Here is a 26,406-nt window from a genome sequence, read left to right as displayed (position 1 = left end):
TCTTCAGCTTCTTTCTTACGGTCTCACGATATGAAAAATTTTTAAAGTAATCTGTATTTTTCTCATGGGTCAATTTCTTTTTTATTTATAGTGTTATTTTACTGTAATGATGAGATAAATCTGTCTTACCTATCAGCACTTCACAGGGGTCATTTGAATAACTATTTTTCAGTGCTTTTGTCCTGACACTGTTTTTTTTATCCTTGATAATTCAGTACTCAACCATCTTAGTGAAATTTTAAAAAAATTCAAGTTTGCTCACTAAATAGTTTCTTGAAGCAAGAAAACACTGCTGTTCTCAATACAGTTTGCATAGCATGCTTTAGACAGAACTAAAGTTCTTTGAAGTATCCGTTTGTCCCTCATTTGCACTGTTATGTCTTTTTTTTTTCTTTTGCTCTCTTTCCATTGGGCTGTCCAACATCTTTATTTTTTTCTTGCTCCTCATTTTGTCCCATTGTTTATGGTTGGGCCAGCCCTTGGGAGCAGAAATTTTTCCCAGCGATCTGATAAAACTACACTATGATTATTTATCAGTGGCCATAATAAAACCCTTTAAATGTTTAATTTAATTGACGTACAGCATTCATCCGTTTCCACTAACTTCCAGAAACTGTGAAGAGACAAAAAATCATGCCCTTCAGGTTTAAAGTAAAAATGAATCATTGAAAACTCAGAACTGATAATCTTTAGGTAATACTTTAGACATTGCTTTCAAGCATGTCTCAACTGCAAATCAGGCTTTGCAATACATGTTAAAATGGTGTTGAAACTGCAAACTCAGTAGTCAGCCCATTTTCTAAGTAATGTCTTTTTCTAAAAATTAAGAGGCTGTTTGTCATTGCTTAATAAGGGAAGTCTATTAACATTATTTTGCAGTGACCATGTTTATAAACACTAGAAAAATAATCATTCAAGCACTTGTCTGTGGGAATTGCTTTTATTGCAACTTTCACTGTACAGTAGGAGTGCATAAAAGCAAAGAGTTGTAGGTATTATGAGTTATTGTAAGGTGGGATGCTTGTCAGTAAAACTATGATGATGTGTGATAGTGAAAAGAAGTTTCAGAAAATTTTGAAAGAATCTGATACTGGTTTAAAAGGAGAGAGTTGAAAATTGAAAAGTAAGATTATAAAAATACATGTGTATTAAATGAAAAAGGACAATGGATGAATCTTTATATGACAAGGATTATAGAAAAATGAGAAGTAAGTTGAGAGAGTCAAGAAACACACAAAAGAGAGAGAGAGAGAGAGAGAGAGAGAGAGAGAGAGATGGAATGCATACTAAAAAAAAAAAAGGCATGAATATTCAGGACACATAAATATAGCAACTTTTCCCATTTTATAAGCCTTCTGGTGAGTGATTTCATCCTTAATTTTAAAATTACTGAATACTTGTAGCATTGATTACTGCTTTCTTTTCTACTACCAACTTCACAGGAAAATGGCTGAAAAGGAATGTATTTTTATTAGAAACAAGATGCTGTCATGTTTTAGTCAATTGATGTGTACTTGAAGGCAACCAAAGAAGAAGAATCTTCTATCTTAATAACTGTTGAACTTTCAGGGAAGTAAGTTTTCCTTAAGGGGCGTATAATCCCCATTCTCTCATCCACATTCATAGATTTGAAGCTTCTGAGAAGAAAAAATGACAATTTTTCACAGTGCACAGCGTAGATTTTCTGCTTATTTTCTTCTACATGCAGTATCAACTTTGTGTTTTTCTTTATTAATTGGCTTTGTGAAATCAACTTTGTGTTTTTCTTTATTAATTGGCTTCGTGGAATCAAGGCTATGCTCCAGTATTGCCACTAGCCATTAGGTTACTTGCTTTATCATATCTGAGGATTTTGTCGTCTTTTTATTTGTTGTTGAGAATATGATAAAAAAAAAAAGTTTAGTATCCAAGCTTTCCTTAGTTTCTTTTCAGGTTATTCAAATTCCTTTGTTGAAAATTCATCACACATTCTGTGGTTAAGGAATCCCATCTAAAAAAATGAAGCACATTACCTGTTTGGAACCATTCCTCTGTTTGGATGAGAACTTGGGTAATCCTTATTTTTCCTGCCCCTTCGGCAAACACTCCTTTTCCTTGGACTTTGTTCTACACATAAGTTCCACACATGGTCGCTGTGTCCACTTCTGTAGAATTTAAGACTCCTCCATCCATCCTGAGGATCAGAAAAAATCTTGCCCATCAGGGACTGCAGGGTCCTCTTCAGTGGCTATGGAAAAGTATTCAACTCCACCTGCTCTCTTAAATCCACATCCATTTCATATACTTATAATTAGGTCTTCCAGACATTAATGACACGATTCCAGTACAACAAGAGGATAAACAATCATTAGCTGTCAGACACACATGTTGGACATCACAACTGAAGCCTGTGCATTTAGAAAACCAAGAATATAACCCTGAAGTTCTTTGTAAAATAGTATAACAGATCCTACTTCTGTTTGAGTTGATAACATTACATGTATTCTCGTTCTCTGTTTTTATGCTAAGGCTGCCTTTCAGTCCAAAAAACTACATGATTGCCTGTGTAGTCTTCATCCTCAGTTTACAAAATGCTGTCCTGTATTTGAAACTCTTTTCACATGCACCTGTAGTGACATCACAAAAATGTTGCCCAAGTATTGTACTTCCTCTTTCCTTGACCAACAGTTTAGTTGGGGTTATCATTATGCCCGTATGGACAATCCAGAAGGCTGTGTTTAAATTTTAGATTGCCTTTATCTCCTTGAACGCTTCCCAAGAACTGATTATGCTCCACTTTCTATGTCATATCATTAATGTATCCCTTCAATCACGAGACTCTCCACTATTGCCTTCAGAGACTATCCAGTTTATTTACTGTGAGAAGGGTAGTTTGCATCGAGATTGCTAGATGTCTTTGCCTCCAACAATCCTATCCCTTTTAGTTGTACTGCAAGTAAGGAAGCTTTTGTGAACATTGTCATCAAAAGAATATTTCCTTTCAGTTGCTAATTTTCCCATGCTAATGAATGTCACCTTTACCTTAGAGACTTCTGATTACTATTGCATTCTGGCTCTGATCATTCCTTCCAACAGAAAATCACACTGATCCTCCACAGCCTCTCAGAACTACCTTTTGACCTAGAAGCACCTTTGCTCTGTCAGCAATTCATGTTTTGCATTAGACAAAAATTTAATTGATCATGGAGTCCAGAAATGGTGGAGTCCATGGATTCTACTCTTCTTCCCACATGGACAAAACTATTTTGCTGTTATGTGATGATTTTCTTGTGCAAGATCTTTATCACGTGAAAAAACTATCAGCTTCTTGTACTTGCCTGTACCAAAGAAAAGCTGCCTACACTCTGGTTCCAAAGAGCAGGTCCTTTCCATGTAGTACTTAACAGTGTGAACAAGGTGTAAAACATCTCACCATCAGTGAAGCATCAGATTGCAGTGGTCTTGAATCTCTCATCTGAAGCAGGTGTGTTCAAAGTCTTCACCACACACACACTCCAGCACAAATGAAAACAAGAGAGACCCCAACTCTCCAAGTGCTGAATTAGATATGAAAGGCTGTGTAACTCCCCCACCCTTTTCACCAAGACCAACACCTAAGAAAAAAAAGTCTTGAGTGAAACCTCCTTCTGAGCCTGGTGACTAAGGCTCAAAAGGAGTCCTGGTAACACTGCAGAGGAAGAGAGACGTATCACACATTAGTTTAGAGGCTGTAGCTTCCAAGGAGGACAAGACTGATCAAAACTCTTAATTTGCATTGATAACTACTGAAGTAGCAAGATCCAGACCCTGAAGTTTGAAGACCTACGACAAGACTGAGTGATAGCCTTTCACTGCATAGAGTGAGAGAAGCCTGTCTTGGTGAAAGATTGGTGAGAAAGTCTACGATCCATTGAACAGATGCTCCAACTGGATATGCTGGATAACCTTTAAATGTGAAGTTGCATGGAGTGCACTGCCTAGTGATACCTGTAAACATTTGGTTTACACAGGAGAATGGGCTATGGGAGAATCTCTCTTGGTGCCTCAACCAGAAGAGGCAAAAGATTGAAATACCAATCAGCTTGTGGGTGGTGAGAAGCCACCAGATTCCTCCTGAAACCAGGGATGATGAACACTGTTGATCACTATATAGGACGCTGAAAGGCAGAAAGGTGTAAATTTCCAAATTGTCCCAAGGTGTTGGAAGCATCCTCCATCACCACCCCAGGATCTAGAACTAAGGAACAGAAGGTAGGAAGTTTCCTGTTCAGCCTATTGTGAAGAGGTCGAGCATTGGCGAACCCCTGAGCTCAAACAGCTTTTCTGCTGTTTGTTATATTGAGACCACTGCCAAACCCATGAACTCCTCTAATCTTGGCATTTCAGGCAACAAGAAGCCGTCGTCCCTAGAGTATCTGTAGAAGATTTGGCCTACTCTGAGCATTCCAAGTAGCCTGGACAACCCGTCAGAAAGAATGGGAGTTGTCTCCAGCACCTATCTCTCCTGTGTCTGCTGCTGCTGTTGGGTCTGCAGCTGCTTCAGCTTCCTCTATTACTGAAAAGGTAGACCTGTTGAGGTAGACCCTATAGTTGCTGATCATCCTGTTGCATGCTACATAGGTGTTGGAGACAGCTCCTGTTTTCTTCTGTTCAGAGTAGGCCAAACCTTCTACAGATACTCTAGAGACTACGACTTCTTGGTGCCTGCAATGCCAAGCTAAGATGAGTTCATGGGTTAGATGGCTAACTTGTCCTCCGAAAAGCGGGCTTAGCAGACTTCTGCACAGCTTGAGTACTACCCCAAAAGGAGCAGCAGAGAGGAATTGGGATGGAAGAAGGAGAAAGGAAGAAACCAGGAGGGTTTGGTGGCACTGTCAGAAAGGTATTCCCCCCAAAAAAGCCAGGGGACATTTCTTTTTCCTATTCCTCCTCTAACCAAGCTTCTCCCACTTTGGAAAAATAGAGCCAACACACTCCATGCAAAGAGAATCATAACTACATGCCTTCCTCCTATGAAAGGAACAGCACTTGTGAGGTTCTATTGTAATGGGGGATATAAAGCATCCACAAGGATGCCCAAGACCCTCGCAACAGCGTTGATCATGTTCTTTCTCCCTCTAACCCAAAAAAAAAAGAGCAAAGCAAAAGAAGCAATCCTAAAATGGTAAGCAAAGAAAAAATCCTGTACTCATCAAAATAATAAACGTCATCAGGAAATGCAGCAAGCACAGCATGTCTACTGTTCTCAGTGGCTGAGAAAAAAGTGGATGGTAGGCCATAAGACGAGTAAGAATTCCCACCCCCACCCCCATTCACCCCCCAAAACCACTTCGTTACCTAGTTCAACAACTGCTCCAGCTTGCACTGAAGAAATACTTCTATAAATAGGCGATGGTCTGTATTTAGATAGGAACAAATTCTATTTTGTCTATATAGTAGAAATCATCGTCTTATGTCAAGTTCCTCATCCCTCCCCTCATCCATATGCATTTACTGTATTTGAAAATGGGTTCCACACAGTGGAAGGTGTGTGAGATATATGTGTATGTGTATTTGTGTGTGTAGTGAGGGTGTTGTGATGTTGAATAGAATGAGAGAAAAACTCAAAGCTCTTGATGCCCTACTGAAGGGGACATCTTTCAGCCACTGAGTGTAGGATTCTTGTTCAATAAATATTTTAGTTGGTCATCCTCTCTGAGTACTGTAGCAAAACCAGAGGTGATGTTTGTATTTTAGAGCTTAAATCCCTACTTATAACTTGAATGGTGACTCTCCAGTCATTATATGTTGCTTAGCTTCAAAGTATGAAGGCAATGAATGTAACACTTATTTAGGCAGAGGTTTTAAACTCACGAATCGACATTAATTTTAAATTTACATGGCTGAAAATTTTTGAGATTGTATCCTGATTATAAAACTATAGTTACTTCAAATTAAAGTGAGGCAATTTTATTTTCATGCAGCTTGTTTTCATTAATAATGGGAGATGGTGCAAGAAGAAATTTACTTTGGATATGTAAAATGTACAGATAATTGTAAGTCATATAATTTATTGCAACACTGTTCTTAAAAAAAACTGTATACTGTACAGCAGTTTGTGATACTTCAATGACATATACGAAGTATTTTACACTTCTCCATAATTACAAACATTTCTTCACCATATGCATATTGCAGGTACACAGCCTGACTGCCCGCAGTGTTCCACGTCAGTTCCGAGAGGGTTTACGGAATCCTCCACGGATCACAACACAGAATGTTATACAAAAACCTCAATCAAACCCTAGTTCCTGTTCTCCTCGACGAGATGCTCCATCACCTGAGCATCTTGGAATTCCTTGGGGTCCTGCAGCAATTCCTGTTCGTCCAACGCAAGTTCCTGGTGACACAAGTGATGATTCTTCAGCTCCCTCTGGGTCTCCTCGACGTGTTCCTCGCAAAAGGAGTGGAGGGCGTCGTGATCATCCTGGGTGGCACACTCGCCCCGAGTGTGGTGTTCTCTCCGATCCTGCTATGCATGTAGTTACTGACAGTGTGTGCTAAGATTTTTAACACCAATTCAGTTTGGTGGAGATCTTGGCAGTTTATATACTCATGCAGGTCAGAGGAACAATGTGATACAGATGCCTTAATGTAATGTTAACAACTAGCAAAATATTATTCATGGTCTGTGATTTACAGGATATTTTAACACAGCAAGTGACTGCTTTATAAGAAAAATACTGTATGAACAAATCCAGCGTCATTTATCTGTAAGTGTTCTTTCAGTGTACCCTGTGTTTTCAGTGAAATCAATTCCCAATGAACAGCAGAACGTGGCATTAAAAGTGGGAGTATTTCCAAAATAGATGAGTGATTCATCTCTAATCCTGAAGAGAAGATAGATACACTGGTAAAGGAATAATCTGATACAAGCAGCCTGTTGTTCATATTCCCAATCCTTGTAAAAAGCTAAATTAATATCCACTTCTATGTACTTTCCTGTATATATGATGATACTTGCTTTGAAATCTGGCTTCTTGTAGGGTATGGAATAGCAAAGCTTCACAAATATAACTGGAGAAACATAAGATACAGTATCTGAAATGTAATAAACAAGGCATTTCATTTATTTAACATTAACACATTTTAGATGAAACATACTGTAGAGAACATGTTGTGTAGTTGGCCTAGGTTTTATAAAATCTTCAAACATGTTTCAAATTGATATTTCAGCTTAATTTAAATGATTTTTGTATTAATATAAATGTCAGACAGCACAAGGTATAATAAGATACCAATTTGAATACCAAAGCATTGTAAATAAATGAAGCCTTCTAACAAGCCTTCTGAAATGAATGAACTATTATTTACTAATAAAATTTGTTCTTTAGATTCTATGTCTATGTAAAAGCTTAGGACAGGCCAATATCCAGTATACAGGTACTATGATCAAAATGCAAAGTACTTTAAAATTATTGGAATTCTTCTATGCACCTTGCTCTAAGTGAAATATACATGTTCTCTGAGGGTAATTTTTTTAAACATGCATTAATATAGAGTCCTGATTATTAATGATTTACATTAACCACATACATTACATATAAGCATAGAAATATTACTTGTACTTTCTCCTCATACAATTGATAACGGGGTTATTGGGGCGAGTTATTCAATGATTTACTTGTGCTGTATAGTGATGGTGCCTTTAATAATCACGAAAAATAAACTGAACTGCCTTAATGGTGACTTACTGGCAATATAAGAAAAATTTCACGTAGAAAAATATGAAATTATATTTTAATATGATTTTCACAATTATAATAACTACTTAAACTGATTAAAAATTAGAAGTCTGACCAATTTAAAATAGCTGTTCAAATAACAGCATAACTGTAATTTGTATTGTACATCTAATTTAGTTTATAAAACAACAGTTATGGACATTAACTGAACATACTGAAACATTTAAGAGAAATGCTTTACTAGTGTACTGTTACCACCTCTTGATACAATCATCAGTTCCAACTCCCCAACATTTTAAAGTGCATTTAGTTTCAAAAGTAGATTTTATGCTTTTAAAAAAAATAGCATTCATTACATGTATTTTTTCTACATTACTAGAGATAAACAGAGTTTTTCATTTTTATATACATCTTGAAACCATTTTCACTGTCCCATATAGAATTTACTGTTACTTTTCTAAAAAAAAAAAAATGTAAATAAGCATCAGGTTTAGCATTGCAGGTGCAATTTTTAAATCATGGATAATTGTTTCTGTGATGCCTGTATCATTCATTTTTAGAAATCAAAATTACATTCTAAGATGTATAATGATTTTCAGCTCTATACTAGTACGTAACTAATTTTGTATAGGCAAAGCCTATCAGAAGGGCAAATGTTTGACCGGATGAGAATAATGATGTGCTGAAGCTCCAAAAGTTGTTATACAAAAATTAAAATTCATTTTTACATGTTTTAAAAATATTTATGAACATCTAAGTACTATGGACTCTACTTGTTTGAAATTGTCTATTGTCCTCCCTGTGCAATTTTCTATAGTTTGTATCTAGTGCCATATTCTCGAAAAATATGTATACCTTTACTCTAATAAAATGTACAGCCTTTTTCCATTTGTTAGTTATCATCAACATTAAACCATTAAGAGAAGTTCTAAAGCAATTTTATATATATATATGTAGGGCCTTGATTTAACTGAAGTAATTCAGAAAAGGGCTCATTCACTAGGTTGTTTTTAAATCAGGAATACTTAAAGGTCCCTTTGATAGTATTCTGCACATTTAGGAAGCATTAGCTAAGTTAAAGACTATTTTATTTGCTAGTTTACATCATTATATGGGTAGTAGCTAAAGTTTAACTATACTGGTATTTTACTTCTTAAGTTACCATCATTAGGTTTTAATGAGGTTCAAACCATTTTACTGTACCAACACCACCTCCCGGGGAATCTGCTGAGGTTCAAACAGATTTTGTACTGTTTTGACAAAACAAATAGTACTACAAATTGGCAGTGGTAAAATTATATAATTAAAACTAAACATTATGTAACAGTTAAAATTCAACTAAGGTTCAGAAAGGGATTCTGCAACAAACCTGTAGTTACAAACCTGACACACTAAAAAATATCAGTACTGTACTTTTATACTCACTTTCATGTACTAAATATAATGTTTCAAGCTTAATTATTTTACAGTATCATAAAACATTACAGATACATGAACAATGTACATATATCAAGTTTAAAAGGCCCATAAAAAACACTACAGGAATTTTTAATTTCACAGAATGCTGTTAGATTACAGTCAAAAAGACATTCAGTGTAAATGTATGCATATGTACATCACTGGACTATATTATACTCCGTAACTAGTTAAAGTTGAATAACATTTTAAGAATATAAATGTTTGTATAATTGCCTGTTGACTTTTAATAAGCAAATATCTATTATGTAAACAGGTTGTTCAGAAAAATAAAACTGTACATAAAAATTCAATAAACACTCTACCAAAATCTTAATAAGCAAACTTGTGCAATGTCATAACCAGAATTTTTTTAAGGGTGTTGCTAATGCTTAGTCTAGCCCTACTCAGACTATGAGAGACACTCACACACACACACACAGTCTCTCTCTCTCTCTCAACTTCAGATACTTGCATCTGTCATGGAATATAAAATAATGAGAAAAACTCAAACAAAATTTTTTTTGTTTAAGTAATTTGAATTTTCTTAGGTAGACCAACCAAACCTTTTATAGAGGAGTAGCCTTCCGTGCAAGCTCGAACAGTCATTGAACTTTGTACAGTAACAAGGAACATAACTGTTGTTTAGAGGGGGGGGTGGTGAGTGGGGAATATCCATCACTAGTCATTTTTTTCCTTCAGCCAAAGAGACAGAAATGTGGTTTAATCTATAAAAGGTTCTGGTTTGTATACCTAGGAAAAATACTGATTGCTTAAAACATTGTTATTTGTTCCTTCAGAAATACAAACTATCCCCTCTTGCATAGGAGACTTACTCCTTAGGCTGGAGGCTGTCTCTGACAACTGACTGGAGCTGAACCCTACCCAGAAATGTCATGCTCCTGTTTGCTAATGCAAGCAAGGGATACGACGACTCCTATGACACTCCTGTAATCTAACTGGTCTATCATATATAACAAAATAGCAGGGCCTGGCATGATTTAGTCTCTGATTCAGAAAGATTACTCAAGGGAGGAAAAACATCAGAGAACCATGAAAACCCCCACAGGGGATTCAAGTCAGAAGGCTACTAATTCTGCTTAATACCAAGTAATTGGACCAGGCAGTAACTCTACCTATGTCCCCTTCTTGTTGAAAGGGAGAACAGAAGGCGATGCATCTTAAACTAAACACTATTCTAAGACTGGGTGCTTGGAGCGAAGGTGCTTGTATCTAGCATGACCAAGCTCGTACCTCAGCCCTAGAAGGCTGTTCTAAAAAAGGAATAAAGGAAGAAAGCAAGTCTACTCACTCTGCATTCATCCCCCAAACTTACAATATATGCAAATGTATTCAGGTGAGATACATGTCTGTCCAAGTGGAGCTGGGTGCTTATACAAATTGTTTAAGCAACCACTACAGGTCCCAAGAAGATATCTAGAGGCCTGAGGATGGTCTGAGGAAAGGGCTGTCCACAACCTGAACAACTGCCCCCATTGCCTGGAAACATTGCAAAGTTCATCTGAAAAGTTCATGACATGGGAATGTCCCTAGCAGTCCTATGTCATGAATTCATGCACCCTTGAGCAAGTAGGGTAGGTGACATCCTCCTGAGAGGAGTCATAAACTTGGCCAGAAAGGATTCATAAATACCTCCTCATGATGCCTGCCTAAGATGAAGAAAGGTGCCAGTAATCTCAACTAAGAGCCTGCATCCTTCCAGGAAGTACGTTATGGCTCACATTGGGCATAAAAAGCATCCTGTCCAGATAACCACCCACAAAGTGGGCAGGAGTCTAGTCACCAACTTAGATGGAAGAATTACAGTATTGCTGCGAATTTCGAAAATTCAAGCTGCCGTCGAGTAGAAAATTACAGCGATGCAATCATTGGTCAAGTTAAAATAAAAATGCTATTTCAATAACTTTCATAATCAGAGCCTCTTGTCCATAATGGTATGAGCCAATTTCAATTCATGAGATGAATCTGAAGAGAATTAGGAGCCAAGCTCCATAGTAATAAAACACTTCATACTGATTCAAGTCCTTTAGTAAATTCATTATTTATGACAAAAACAGCAAACAACAAACTTAGCCTACAATACATTGACCATCAGATCATGCAATAAACATTAGAGCATTTTTAATTATAAAAGATCTATTTGTGTGATGTTTTGCAAGATGTAGCTTCTAAGGAACAAAAACGTAAACAAAACTATGAGGTACATATATCTTGTAACAAAATTATGAGTTGTTTATTTTTATCATAACAATATATAAACCATAAGCCATCCATTTTACTAAGATGTGGCAGCCTCATATTCCTTGGGATTCGTAAGCCCTGGGAAATGACCTAACACAAGGCTACCAAAAGAGCATTTTGACTAAAACTGGGTTGTCATTTAAATGAAATGTGAGTAACTAGCCACATATTGCTCAGATTTCTGAGCTGAATGATATTAATACAAAAATGCAGTACAGGTACTTTTAAATCATCATGCATAAAGATACTACCGCTACAACTTCTACTATACTTCAAATATACTCTACCTATATATTGCTGATTCCTGATCTCTCAGCCTGCTCTAAAGTACTTTTCAAGTGTTCATCAAACAATTCACATCTAATTGGCATTTCCAAGGAATAAAATGGATTTTTAAGGGCATAGTCAGTGTACAGCTCATACACTCGGTGGAGTAATGCATCTACGCTGCCCTGCTTGTGGTCGCTAATCAACATAAATTTAACACCTGGAATTGAAAAAATACTGTTAAACAAATGATACTCAGTGGAAAAGAAAAAAGTGCAAAATTAGAAAAATAAATGTTATTTACTACAGTACATTTTTACTATAAATACTTGCAAAACCAGAAAAAATTGAAAACTTCTATCCCATTTTGTAAGTTTAGTACCTTTTGAAAGTAAGGAATAAAACACAAGGGGACTGCAAATTTCCCACATATTGCAGCTCCTGTTATGAATTTTTTCCACTGTACTCATGGCTCTTGATATATAAACACAACACTTGTTTTGTGGTCTTGTGTAAAAAGGGTTGGATCTGGAGTAGAAGGTTTTCAAGGTCTTGTGGATTGAAGTTCCAGGTGATAGTCCCAGTACGTATATAAATTGTATGGATTACTGTATTTCTCTTTTGTGCAGTTCCCTTAGTGCCATTTCTGTTTGCAAATGAAGAGAATTTGAGATTAGATGAAATCTTTCATTTTAGTGTATTGTTCTAGAACTTTGGTTAATTTTGTACATATGCTTGTCGTTGGGAATATATTAAGATGTTAGTGGACTTTTGCTTAAAATCATGTCAGTATGATTTTCATAGAATGTTTACGTAATCTGTTTGTCTTTGTATAAGTAGCAGCCACTAGCTGGCAGAGTAGACAAGCCAAAAGAAGCAAGGTAAAGCAAGTTTCAAGTTCCTAAGCATCCCACAGATACAAAGATGAATAAAGCTAGTGGCTGCTACTTATACAAAGACAAACAGATTATGTAAATATTCTATGAAAATCATATTGACATGATTTTAAGCAAAATTCCACTAGCATCTTAATATAATCTCAACAACAAGCATATGTACAAAATTAACTAAAGTTCTAGACCATACAGTAAAATTAAAGATTTCATCCAATCTCAAATTCTCTTTTTGCAAACAGAAATGGCACTAAGGGAAACTGCACAAAAGAAAAATAATCCATATCAAAATTCATATAAGTACTGGGACTATCACCTGGAACTTCAATCCACAAGACCTTGAAAGCCTTCTACTCCAGATCCCACCCTTTTTACATCAGGCCACAAAACACGTGTTGTGTTTATATATCAAGAGCCATGACTACAGTGGAAAAAGATTCATAACAGGAGTTGCAATATGTGGGAAATTTGCAGTCCCCTTGTTTTTTATTCCTTACTTTCAAAAGGTACTGCACTTATGAAATGGAAAGTCATACTGTGTTTCTTTATTTTTGATTATTCAAAGAAAATAAAATGTTTACTTTGTTTTTCAGGCAGAGATAGAAGTTTTCAATTAGGATGTGTCATTTTTTCTGATTTTGTAAATATTCAACAATCATTATAGTGTTTGCTTCAAGGGAGGAGACAGTCAAATGACAATCCCTGTATACTGTACTACTCCAATGAAAATGACTGACTCATGGGATATGTCATTCCTCCAGTGTTGTAAATAAAGCTTATATTTTACATATATTTCATGTTTTAATCACATCAGGTATAAAGCCATTGGCCACTGCTCCTAAAGAACCCTTCATCATGCACTGTGAAAGTGATACTTTCCAGTTATTGTTGTTTACAATTTCCAGTCTACATTTTAGGGATGCCACAGCTGACTCTGGGTCACCAAAATTGCTGTTTAAAACAGGCAAGAATTTAACTACCTTCTCATAATATTTCTCTCCACACTTCCTGTACAAGAGTGTTGGTTCACATAGTCCACTCACACTAGGCACAAATTAGAAAATAATTGATAACATTTCTCTCCCCACTTCCTGCACAAAGGATAATTAACTGATGGTTCACATGGTCCACCCCCTTGAGACTTCTCCTCTTAATTTTTACAAACTATGAGGCACTCTATAATAATTCAAGATCCTAAAGGATCTTACATTGTTTCTTTAAAATCAGTAACCCTGTAAGGAAGTTCTCATAAGCCTGCAATTACTCAGCATTTTATAACCAAGGAAACTGGGTTTCCTCTCCTCTTCTGAATTGCAAAGAAGTAATGAAAAGTACAAAAAACAGTTATCAACCCCTTAGTGATACACAAAGCAAAAGGAAATATATCACCAACATTGGTTCATATACAATAAATTTTGGGTGCCAGAGGGTTGCTTTGCTATTCTTTGCAATTAAAATTTATATACTGAAACCAGTAAAAATGTTAAACTATCAAACAATATATTGTAATAGTGATGATATGGGCAGTTTAAAGGGCTTATAAGGTGTGTAGGTCATTTCTAAAGAATTTATTTTTCAATTTGTTATAAGTCTTGAAATGAATTAACAGTGTACAGTGAGGTATTACTATATTAGAATAACTATTTACTGGTAAATCTTACTTATTGGTGATCTGGAAAGCATGTTATGAACTGAGAGGGCAGGTGACCTGATTATCTGGAATTTTTAATCATTTGAAGTAGGTTGGGTTGCAGAATAATTATACTTCAACTCTATCTGTGTAATTCTCAATTAGTATTACAGTATCAACTACCTAAGGTTCAGTGTAAAATCTGTAAACACAAAGAGGCAATATCCTTTTCTCACCCAAGGTTTCATGAGGGACAAGAATAACTGTGAAGATATAGGATCCCTCTGACAAATCTGCATGTAACTGTGTCCTTTTACCAACATAGAATAAAATCAATTATCCCAAACATTCACATTTTAGTATTATATATACTGCACCCAGCAAAGTCTGTCTTTCATTATTATTATTATTATTATTATTATTATTATTATTATTATTATTATTATTATTATTATTATTAAAGTAGTTTAACCAGACACTGATCTAATATATTTAGTTCTCACAAGACTGGCCACTTTGCCTTTATAAAGCATTTTATGCTTTATTTCAGTTAATATCTCATATAGGAATATGAAGAGTTCTAAATTTACAGAGAAAATATTATCACTCCTGAGAGAGAGAGAAAAAGAGAGATAAATCGAAATATTGAGAGAGACTTTCCGTTTGTTGAAAAGAGAGAGAATATTACTAGAGAGAGAGACCAGAGTTGAGAGAGAAGTTGAATTTTTCTATTTATCGTGATTTATTGAAAATAGAACTAAGAATCTGTTGACTGAAACAAACCTTCTTCCACGAACTCAAAACAGTGAGCAAATATTACGACGAAGAGAGAAAGAATTTCTGAGATGCGCCCAGGGCCATAAAACCATAAATCGAAAATTTGGAAACTGTGGCAAAATGAAGGTAAATGATTGAATATTACTCAAGTAAGTTTGACTCAGCACCGTCGAGTTAAAAAAGCTAACATCAACCATCTCTATAACCCATGAGCTATCTTCTGTTGTATTCAATGAAAGGAGGCATTTTCATATTTAAAAGTTTATGTAACGACTAATTCCAGGAAATTGACAACATGACGGGCTGGACAAAGTGATGTTTTTCAACACCCTCCAATCAAACATACTTGTTGGATGGGTCTTTGACATATTCCTAAGATCATTTACCAATCAAGTCCTCTCAGGAGAAAAGATTTAAAACTGATAAACGCCAACCAAAGTCCTTCCCAATCAACTGTTTGAGGAAACTTTTGTAAGATAATATCCTTGCAAACAATAGGACAATGGAAGGTGGACGCGAAAAGTTTTTTGCAGATAAACAAAAATCCCAATTTGTTGCAAAATGAAGGTACATGATTGTTGTAAGAGTTTTAGAGGCAGGAGAGTAGCTGAAGAGACCAGATTGGCACCCAACAGACAAGTTAACATCCACCAGGAGAGTTAACATCCACCCGTCTCCCCTTGCTTTCGTGCTCCCCAAACAGACTGAGTTGAACTGTTTTAACAAGAGTGATTTTGTTTGCATAACTGTAACATTTAAATTGTACTGAGTTTTTATAAGTAATTTTTGTCATTAAAAGTAAGGAAATTACAGAACTCGTCTTTATTACGCCTTTCTGAGAGATATATATTAATACTTCGAGAATAAATTCCTTTCAACAATAACAGGCACATGAGATGCAGTAAGGTGGAATCTACACTCGGCAAAGTTCACAGGTGAGAATAAAATTACTTTCAATGGGATGCATAACAATATACCTTTTATCAGTTTAAAGATGATGGATATCTACCTCTTAATAGTTTCAGATTAAAAAGTGTGCTTCTGCACCATATGCTGCATTATTTTAAAAATGAAGTCCTATTTATCCAAAATACAGCTATCCAGAAATCTTAAGCAACTGGGATCAAGATGAATGAAAGTCAAATATTCTACAACTACAGTGCTCCAGTTAAAATTAGTCCTTAACCAGCAAGGTCCAATTTGTGCCACAAAAAAGGGCACTGTAGTACTGTATAATGAAGTGTTTTTCCTTAGTAATACGTAAGCTAATTTTTCTAATTTGCGTAACAAGTATCATAAATCATGAGAAAAGTCGTCCAGGAATAAGTTTCGAATTATTCATGATATAGAAGTAATGTCTGCATTACTTTCTGAAAGTTCCTGTAATACACACCAATGACTGAATAGAAAGCTGGAAATTTTATATAATCATAATTTATTTTCCAGTCAAAAAAAGGATTGCTGATGCTATGAACAGTATAAATCATCAATACCAGATGAACTGCTCACGAATAAGAAGTCTAAATTTTAAATGAATTTACACAGTCATTGCATATTAAGATATACATGATAATCACATACATAATAATAAAACACACATATTACAATAGACAACAAAGTTTAAACCAATTTATGACATGCTAGAGAAAATCCCATACCCATACTGACTTAAATTAAATTCCTGTGAAATAGTCACCCTACAAATACAGTACCATGTTTGATCATGATGATCAAGCAATGAAAATGAATTTAACGTTGCATTTTAACCTGCTTCATATTCCAACTGTACATGTAATTCTGCATCTATGCAGTTGCAGGTTTTATTCAGTATAAAGACGTGAGAAAATATGTAATCAAAACTAAATCATGCTTTGTACAAGCAATAACTTATGTAGGGAACAGTCTCATGACTGCCTACTTTACATACATACAAATTGTCAACAGTAGTTGTTCATATGGAGCAGTTTCTCAACTAGCCTTCCTTCTTCCATCTTCAATACTTCAGAAGATGTCTGAGGAATTATATAGTGTGCTCAATGGTTAATTATGACTGATGGGTTCATTATGAAACAACTGAATACAGTAAAACCTCACTTTAACAGACCTGGAACCAACGGACATTGGATTTAACAGACAAAATCTGGCCAAGGGTAGTGGTTGTTGCTGTTTATGTTTACTTGTGTACTAATCTCAGCATTGGTGTGAAATTGGAACTTATCGTTTATTTCTATGTATAAGAATCTTTAGATAAGACGAGGTCGAAAATTATAGCAAATTTTCATGAATTTATCTCATATCTGTAGTATAAGACAACGGTATAAGACGACTGCTAAGTTACAAAACCATCTGTGTATAGGCTAGCATTTGCAACAACAGGTATCTTGTGAATTACTGGTTATGTGAAGATGATGCCATTACAAATGCTGTTTTCCTTACTGTATCCCTAGAAATTCAAAATAAAAGAAATAACAAAGCCAATTCTATATGTTTTTCCTACACATGTCACCTAAAAGGGAAACCACTGTTTTGTTTGTTTCATTGCCAATCACAAACCACTAACAATACAATAATGTACGATAATTATCATACATAATTATCGTTCATATGACTGAATTGTTCCAAACAATTATTTACCACCAAAATGATAATTAATTTTTAAAGAAAATTTAATATTATACTGCCTAATAAAGGCAAAGACAAAGATTGCTGTGGGTGCAACTAAGATATGCCAATAATATATAAGGTAAAAATGGTTTTATTATGTTTACGTTTCATCGCCAATCACAAGCAACAATATGATAATGTACAATGATTTTTGTTCTGCATGACTGAATCCTTCTAAACAGTTATTTATCACCAAAATGATAATGAATTTTTAATGAAAAATGAATATTATGTTATCTTAAATGTTATTACTATTGTAATTACAGTACCATTAAACTTTCTGAAAGGTTACCGAATAATAAAGGTTGCTGTGAGCGCAACCATAACTGACATTTACATTTTGTCCGCTGGCCTCGCATAGATAAAAGTTGATTTCATTGATATGGAATTATTCCTCAAATAGGCTATTTATTAAGAAGATATGCCAATAATATATAAGGTAAAAAGGGTTTTATTACCTTTATTATCAGTTTATTTCATAATGTGAATCTTTTCATGTATGTTGGTGGTTATTGCACCTAGGCTGAGGCTAGCCTACTGATAAACATCACTTAAGACAAAAAAAAATTACTTCACTTTAACGGACAATCACCTTAACGGATGACCTTCCCCCTTATTAGTCCGTTAAAGCGAGGTATCACTGTACTATGGAATCCATTACATATGCAGTATCATCAATTGTTGAATTTTCCTGTGGGGTGATATGCGTCATTTTTCAGACCAAGACACCTCTAAACAACTGTTGTAATATCTACCCGACACAGTATATTCAGATTAGATTCAAGAGTTTATTCATATTAGATTGAAGAATTATAATGTCGGAAATAAATTTTTATAATTATGCTCCAAAGAAGGCTTCATCCTAACTCAGCTAATTCTCAAACTATCCTTAAATGCAGTATTATGAAAATAATACAAAATTAAAACTATATAAAGTTGTTTTTTCAAGATTCAACAGCATCCAATTGACTATCTGGTTAGACCTCATACAAAAATAAATGTAGTGTACTTTGTAAGTGTGAGAGAGAGAGAGAGAGAGAGAGAGAGAGAGAGAGAGAGAGAGAGAGAGAGAGAGAGAGAGAGAGAGAGAGAGAGAGATATTTACTCTGACTGGTCCTAAAGTGAAAAAAATATGCATCCTACTAACAACTTAACAACTTACCTGTAAGTGTCTGAAAACAGTTCATTCTGAAAATATCAGCTTCAAGTACTTCTATTCCAGAGCTCCTCTGCTCCGGACTTAATTGACAAGCCAATGCATAGAGAGGATAAAACATCGAGGCCTGCAAAACACACCATTTTATGAGTATTTCCTGCTGTAATTAAGATGACTTGAAATTAAGTTTATCACAAGAATTCTGCCATCAAAATGTAGAAAGCAAAATCAGAAGCAAACCATATGTTAAAATGGCAAATTTACAATATCTAACCAATAAGGTTCCATTATACACTTCTCAACCACTCAAAGTCCCCAGCAGCAAACCTGTCATAAGTACAGTAAATAAATACATAAATAAATAAATAAACACCCTATTTCTCAGCATCGGAGATGCTTCAACCTCAAAGGCACACCCAATTTCTGACTAGCAAAATTTTGAAAACAAAAATTAAACAAATAAGGTGGTAACACTCACTGAGTTGAATTAAAGGGATTTTTTTTTTTTGGTTGGTGGACTGTGTACACTGGACTGTCCCAATACACTAAAGTAGCATGACTCAGGCTGGTACAGCAAATTTACCAATGTAGTTTTTTAAGTTCATTTTAAAAAAATAGTTTTTAATTTCAATGATTTTAATATTTAAAAACTTATTTGAAGTTGACATATCAACCACCTGAAAAACTTGGATAGATCAGCCCTGGTGCAAACCTCAACCTGTCAACTGAATTGAGGTGCATGTGCCAAAGCTTTGGGAGAATAGTACCTCCCAAAATGCTCAGGTCCCCATGTGGAGATGCATCCATGGTCTAGAGGTATTTATAAATGACAATGTTTGAACCTTTAGAACATGACCCTAAAAACAACGTTCCTTTTAAGTGGAAAACATGCTACCTCAAGTGGAAACCACAGCTCTCTTTATGTGCCCTGGTCCCTGCCAAAACACTGACGACTTCCTCGCAACACCAAGCTGCTCTGCAGGTTGTTATGCCTGCCCTGCCCGTGGAGACAGGAAGAAAAGTAGATCTTGGCCCACGACCAAGTCAGGGCTGTGAGATACCTCAGGAGGGCAAAATATTTTAGAAAAAGACTGCTATGATTGTTTTAAGTCAGCTGTATTAGGGGTTGAAGAAAACAAGAACACTTTCTTTTTGGTAGAGAAAGGGGATTTGGGATACATACAGGAACACTCCTAAGACGAAGGCATCCAACATTAAAGTTAGGGATCATGAGATTTGGATATTTTAATATACTTAGCATTCAAGATGAACATGGGAGTAGAAGCCATTCTAAATTTGTCTTCATGGAAGTCTCCTAATGACTTTTATTAAGTTGTTCCTGAGAGACCTACCTCATGAATCTAAATTTTTACTTCTTGCCCTGAGCTGTCAGCAGGTCAAATGGTATTGCCTCATGAAAGGAGTACAGCCCTCTCTCAGTCACCTTTCTCTTCTTCATAACATTATTCCTTCTTATGGACATACAGTGGTTCCTCGGTATACAAATTTAATTAGTTCCAAAATGACAAATTTAAATTAATTTGTATCTTTCATAGCTAACAAACCTGTGGTCTATCTTCTGGCACTGGCTGGAAACCAGGAAAAATAAAAACAAGAATTGATTTTGCAAGGAATTGGTGGCATCTGGCATCTGTCATGGCGATGAGGTGGGACGTGGCCAGCGACCCAATCTCAACCCCATGACGTACCAGTTTTCTTCCAGCACAATGTTAATTGAAAGGTAGGGGCAGCTAGAGGTGGGCAGTAAATATTGAGACAGCAGATCTGCTGAGCTAGATACGAGAAATACAAATTATTTTAAATTTGTCATTTGTTCATGAAAACAACCCAAATACTGAACAAACCTGTGGTCTGATCCATTAGGACAGACTCACTCTTGCTGGGATCTGCTTCAGTAAGAGAACCCTGAAATAAAAGAGATGAGCTAACAGCTGACCAAGCTTGATTGGAAACCAGGAAAATTATTACCTGGTCATACTTCCTGAAGAACAGAATTCAGGAAGGAAGGAGGACCATCGACTGCAAAAATGAAAGAATTGTGGCTTTGGTGCAGAATCTGATCTGTTAGATTATATGGGTATCGAACAGTCATTTTCAATTTTAAATGAAAATTTGGTTTGAGTAAACTAAGTCCCAATGCAGCAATTCATTGAATCAAACAGAGTTTTTGACCGGATTGTTAAAGAGCAGAAAGTAAAATTCAATCCGTTCAGATAACTGAAGTTCAAAACTGCCCAGAAGGTTAGCCAGTGTTTTGGGACCTAGTGATTTTGATTGATTTTGAAGGTTATCAAATGAAGACTCATTGGCTCTCATGGTTTAATAGAAAGGCTAGAGAGGAGGAAGTGCCTTGAAAAGTGTATAGAGTTAGCTAGATAGGTAGAAAATGATGTTTCGTGATTTTTCCTGGTAGAATAAAACACACCAACAATTCATTAAGAAGTTACTATGCTCACCTGTATCTCTCCTTGTTCAGTGTATGATAGAGCCATCTTCTTGCTCATCACCTTCCAGGTAGAAGAAGAAAAAAAGGAGGGGAAGGAAAAGAGACCAGTCATCTCAATCATCCTCACTTTCATACCATCATCTTAAGCAAGATACAAAACTGTCCCGTTAGGGGCACTGGATGAGCTACACAACTTGTTGAGCAGCCACCACCGGACCCCAAGGAAAAAGTGTCCAAGGACCTGTGGGCAATGTCCCTCAGATAGAAGGTGAACATGGTTCAGTGGAGCCAAGAACCAGCATTCAGGATACTATGAACAGATAAGTTCTTCTTGAATGCCAAGGAGCAGCTTAGTCCTCAACTGTCATGTGCTCTTGCATGCACAGCATTGGCAGCAGACAATGAAGATAAGGAGTAGGCATGCCTGATTACTTCACAAAGCCAAAACAAAATAGTATTCTTGATCTGGCCTGTGCTCAAAAGGCCTTCAGCATCCCGGTCTGAGATGTCAAGTTTTCTTTAGATAGCAACACAGTGCTCTGACAGGACAAAGGAGCAATTCACCTGGATTCTCATTAACAAAATCCCTAAGGGAAGGGATGGAAAAGGAGGTAAACCTGTCATCACGAACCAAGGGGTTTTGAGTCTTAACCACGAATTCCTGGAAAAATTTGAACACTTTTTGAGTCTTAGCCACGAATTCTGAGACAAATTTGAACACTACTGACTTCCAACCCCTGGTATGTTTAACATCAAAATCTAGGCCATGGAGTTCGCCCATCCTCTTTGAAAAAGCCAAGGCTAGAAGGAAAACCGTCTTGAGGGTCAAGTTCCTGTCCGATGAGCGACACAGTGGTTCATATGGAGCTCAAGTGAGATTACTTAGCACCAGAGTCAAGTCAGATCCCAGGTAGGGGGTTTCAGTTCTCTAGGAGAACAAGACTGTCAAAACTTTTGAGCAGCATAGATATTTCCCATGATGAAGTTAGGTCCACGTCTTTCAAGCAAAGAATCAATCCCAAGGCAGCCCTATAGCCCTTAACAGCAGAAACAGAAAGGTGTTTTTCTGTTCTGAGGAACATCAGGAAATCAGCTATCTGCTGAATAGAGGTTCCAAGTCAGAGAAACCCCGCCAATGACATCAATCACAGTAGACGGCCCATTTCCCCTGATACACGGTTGAAGAAGACCTTCTGAGGTAACCAGACATCTATGTCGTTGCTCTGCAAGAAAAGCCTTTCGCTCACAGGAATACTGGATAGTCTCCAACCGTGAAGAGACAGGGATGTTACCGACTGATGGTATCACTCTACATGAGATTGACAGAAAAGATTATGCCCAGGGGTATTTCTCTCGGAACCGCTGAGAGAAGAGTTAGAAGATCCAGGAACCATTCTGTTGAGGCCATAAAGGAGCTACAAGGGTCATTCTGAAATTCTGGGAAATCATCACCCTGTTCAGGACATGATGGATCAGGCAAAACGGGGGAAAGGCGTAAACGTCCAGGTTGTCCCAAGGATGTTGAAGGATGTCCTCTGCCATGGCAATGTGGTAGTATTTTGGTTGGTATGAATTAATACATTTGTTTTTTCTTTTTTACTTTGTTTTTCTCTGTAAATGCTTGAAGGGTTGAAGTTCATCTTTGTTTTTTCTTTTTTTTTACTTTCAGTTTTGCTGAGTGTGTCAGGTTAGAGTGATTTGCTCCCCTTCATCCAATTTGCCAGAGGATGGATAAGAAGTTAGGATACTTTCATGTGGAAGTTACTGGGGAATAGATATTTGCTGGCAGGAACTGTGGTGGAAATAAAAGTCTGTATTGGCAACTGACAAATCAGTCGAACAGTTGGTGAGACCGGATCCATTTTCATGCTACATTTCAAGTTGTACAGAGCAGTTATTAAGACAGTGTCTGTCCCAAACGGGATGGGGATCAGTGAAGAGTGCAGTGCTTTTGTGTAGAGAAGACTACATTAAGAGATTCTAAAGTAATTTCTGCCCTCAGCTTGGATGTCATAGCTAAAATACTCTCCATGGTGACCCCAAAATTATAAGTGTAATGCCTTTCACAATTGTCTTTGGATTATTTTCAGATGAAGTGCTGAGAAAGATAAGGAACTATTTTGGGACATATTCCAGAGTTGGAGATTTGGTGATGATATTTTCACTACACGTAGTATTAAGTTTAATGATTGGCACCGGACTAATAATTTAATGTCTTTTGTATATAGTACATTGTTTAATTGAAATTTGCAGTTGGAGTATTTTTTTTTTTTTTGTAGGATCAAGACTGAATACAGGATAAGTTCTGATGAACTGTAGTGGTGAGGATAGGCTAGGTTAGGTATAGGCTGGGTTGGGTATATAGCTCTGTTTGAGGGTCTCAGGTCACTGTAATATTAAGGAAATAATAAATTAGGTTAAGGAAAGTCAGAGTTTCAATTAATAACCTCTAAATTTGTTCCCATCATCCTATTCAATTGTTTAGCTTGAAGAAGCACCTACAGCGAAGAGATCTGGAACTAATGAACAACAGACCTCTAGCTTCCTGTTGAGCCTTGTTGCGAAGAGGTCTATCATTGGTCTCCCCCAACATGAAAAAGCCTGTCTGCCAACACCTGATGCAGAGACCACTCTGTCCCTAGAACCTGTCCCCAACGACTTAACTTGTCGGCCACTACATTCCTCTTGCCTGGAATGTAACTGGCCATGAGGTCCACTGAGTTGTTAATAGCACACTGGTGTATTGGACTTATCAAGTGAAGTTGACGTAACACACAAGCTACCACTGTAGTGTTTCTAACATCAGAACAACGGAGTGCCCCATCACCCTTTCTTGAAACTCCTGAAGTGGCAGGAAGGCTGCTTTCAACTCTAGCACATTGATGGGAAGTTTCCTGTCCTGAGGACTCCGCACACCTGAAGTCAGGAGCTCTTCTAGATGTGTTCCCCAACCTTCGAAAGAAGCGTCCAAGAACAGGATGAGCTCTGGAGGGGGTGAATGAAGAGGCACCCACACTGTCAGGTTTTTGTCGTCCAACCAGCACAGAAGGTGACTTCTTACTTTTGTCGACAGAGGAACCTGTAGATGAGGAGAGTCCCTTGCTGGAGACCAAAATTCCATCAGCCTCCGTTACAGGGAATGAAGATGAAGATGCCCGTGAGGAACCAGTTTCTCTACCAATACCAAAAGTCCTAAGCAAGCCAGTTGGTTCTGTTCGGATTGGAAGGAGCAAGCCACTGTCCTGAACTTCTCTATCCTCTGATCTGATGGGAAGACCCTCAACGAGGCAGTGTCTACGATCATTTCCAAATTTAGCATGATGCCTAAACTGCAACAAAATTGGAGATGATCCTGGTCTCGAATTATCTTTTCCTAAGAACTCTCCAAGACCAGCCTGTCGTCAAGATAAATTAGGAGGCGAATTCCCTGAGCATAAGCCCACGTCAGCACTAGGGTGAAAACTCTTGTGAACACCTGGGGAGCTGTTATCAGACCAAAGCAAAGGATCTTGCACTGGAACACAAGTTCTCCGAGACTGAAGCAAAGGAACTTCCGGGAAGAAGGATGAACAGGAATCTGGAAGCAAGCGTCCCTCAAATCTATGGTCAGCACAGTCATTGTCTCTGACAGCTGCCAAGACTGTTTGAGGAGTCTCCATCTTGAACCTCATTTTTCTGATAAGAGGTTTAATGTTGACAGGTCTATCACCAGTCTCCAATTGCCAGTTGCCTTGGGGACTAGGAAGACTCAACTGTAGAACCCTGGGGAAGGATGCTTTACTTGCTCAACAGCTCCCTTCTCCATCACTTCTTCTTGGAGAGCTAGGTGTTTTGGAGAGCCTTGGGCATAAGCGAGGTGAGAGAGAGGACGATCGGAGAGAGGGGGAGCAAAGTTGAAAGGTAGTAGATACCCTACCAGAAGGACATCTACACCCACTGCTCTGCTCCGTAATTCTGCCACATAGCCCAATGGGTCACCAGGCATCCTCCCCACTGGTGGCACAGAGCGGGGAGGGGCGCCCACTCTGCTGTCTACCTCCCCTACCTCTGCCCCTATTTCCTCTTCCTGGTCTGGTAAAGCAAGACTGAAAGGGAAGTTGTTGGGAAGGTTTCTTTGGTGATGATGCAGGTTGGGAAGTCCTGATTGTAGGAGGTCTTATAGGCTTCTTAGGAGGAGGCTGTGGATTCTGCCTTGGAGCATTCAGATGAGAAGGAGCTGCTGCTTTACTCACTGCTTGCTTGACGAGACGATCATTATTGTCGGCTCGACACCCGTCGACAGCAGCATCCAACTGATCCTGGGGAAAAGCAGCTGGGAGTCCAGAATATCGCCATTCCTCAAGGATAACAAGGAATCCACATCAACAGACCGAGCCACTTTGGAGAGGGCTGCGTCTCTCGTCATCAGCAGGATATTAGTCCACAAATTAGCAGTCAGATGGGTAAGGTAGGAAATAGCCTTAACAACAGGTTGCAACAATCTGATGTAAGATGAACTATTGACTTTACTCCCTGACGAAAGGGAAGAAGAAATCTTGGCAACAGCTGAAGACCACAAATCCAGCCAAGAAACAGTTTGGAAGGCAGAAGAGGCAGTCAACTCCAAAGAAGCAGCTTCTTGAAAGGAAAGGAAAGAACCTTCTGCTCTGACCTGATCCAGAGTCTAACCTGGCTTCAGACGGACAACATCAGAGCTGACCTGTCTATTCAGAAGAGGCATGAAAGGAGTTGCATAATAATTCTTGTGACGAGGAAGAGGAGGAGAGAGAAACCTAAATGACCTGCTGGAATGAAGGGAGTTATCTTGTCCCAAAATCAAGGAGTTTACATGATTAAGGACTGAGTCAGTGTGACTGGAACAAGGCAACTCAAATGATGACTTAGAGTCCTTCTTCAGTCCCAGGAAGGCTTCTATTCCTGTCGAATGATTGTAGAAGGAGTCTCAGTCTTTTTAGAAAGATTAATGAGCTTACAAACGAGATCAATAACCTATTCATAAGAAGAAAGAAGCTCCTATTCTCCATATCCTCCACCTCCTAGACACGAGGATCCCCATCCACCTCCCCACAGGATTCACAGGGCTTAATACCGGAGCCTAAGATCTGTCAGATCCTAATACCTTCGTGGGAGCT

At 37.4% G+C, this 26,406-nt stretch overlaps 2 protein-coding genes across 28 annotated transcripts in view; one reads left to right on the top strand and one right to left on the bottom strand.

The window, feature by feature from the left end:
• LOC136853358 (uncharacterized) overlaps window positions 1-8,586 on the top strand; it is a 302,232-nt gene extending 293,646 nt beyond the window's left edge. For 14 of the 25 annotated variants that reach the window (XR_010857426.1, XR_010857433.1, XR_010857435.1 and 11 more), the window contains one exon: window positions 6,157-8,220. Coding sequence is in view for 10 of the 25 variants with exons in the window: in XM_067128742.1 (XP_066984843.1) it covers window positions 6,157-6,522 (366 nt within the window). In the remaining 15 variants the exon portion in view is untranslated. Of the gene's footprint in view, window positions 1-5,942; window positions 6,015-6,156 lie in introns of all 25 variants that reach the window. The other 11 variants (XM_067128742.1, XM_067128744.1, XM_067128747.1 and 8 more) reach the window with 3 other exon arrangements.
• Trs23 (trafficking protein particle complex subunit 4-like protein Trs23) overlaps window positions 6,010-26,406 on the bottom strand; it is a 41,744-nt gene continuing 21,347 nt past the window's right edge. For 2 of the 3 annotated variants that reach the window (XM_067128750.1, XM_067128753.1), the window contains exons 4-5: window positions 18,814-18,934; window positions 11,192-11,907 (exon numbers count right to left, since the gene is read on the bottom strand). In XM_067128750.1, coding sequence (XP_066984851.1) covers window positions 11,708-11,907; window positions 18,814-18,934 — 321 coding nt within the window. In that variant the 3' untranslated portion in view covers window positions 11,192-11,707. Of the gene's footprint in view, window positions 7,060-11,191; window positions 11,908-18,813; window positions 18,935-26,406 lie in introns of those variants that run through there. The other variant, XM_067128752.1, reaches the window with a different exon arrangement.

This window comes from Macrobrachium rosenbergii, chromosome 27, assembly GCF_040412425.1.
Source record: "Macrobrachium rosenbergii isolate ZJJX-2024 chromosome 27, ASM4041242v1, whole genome shotgun sequence".
Taxonomy (NCBI): Eukaryota; Metazoa; Arthropoda; class Malacostraca; order Decapoda; family Palaemonidae; genus Macrobrachium; species Macrobrachium rosenbergii.
Note: the sequence above shows the minus strand (reverse complement) of the source record. Positions and strands in the feature narration are given on the sequence as shown.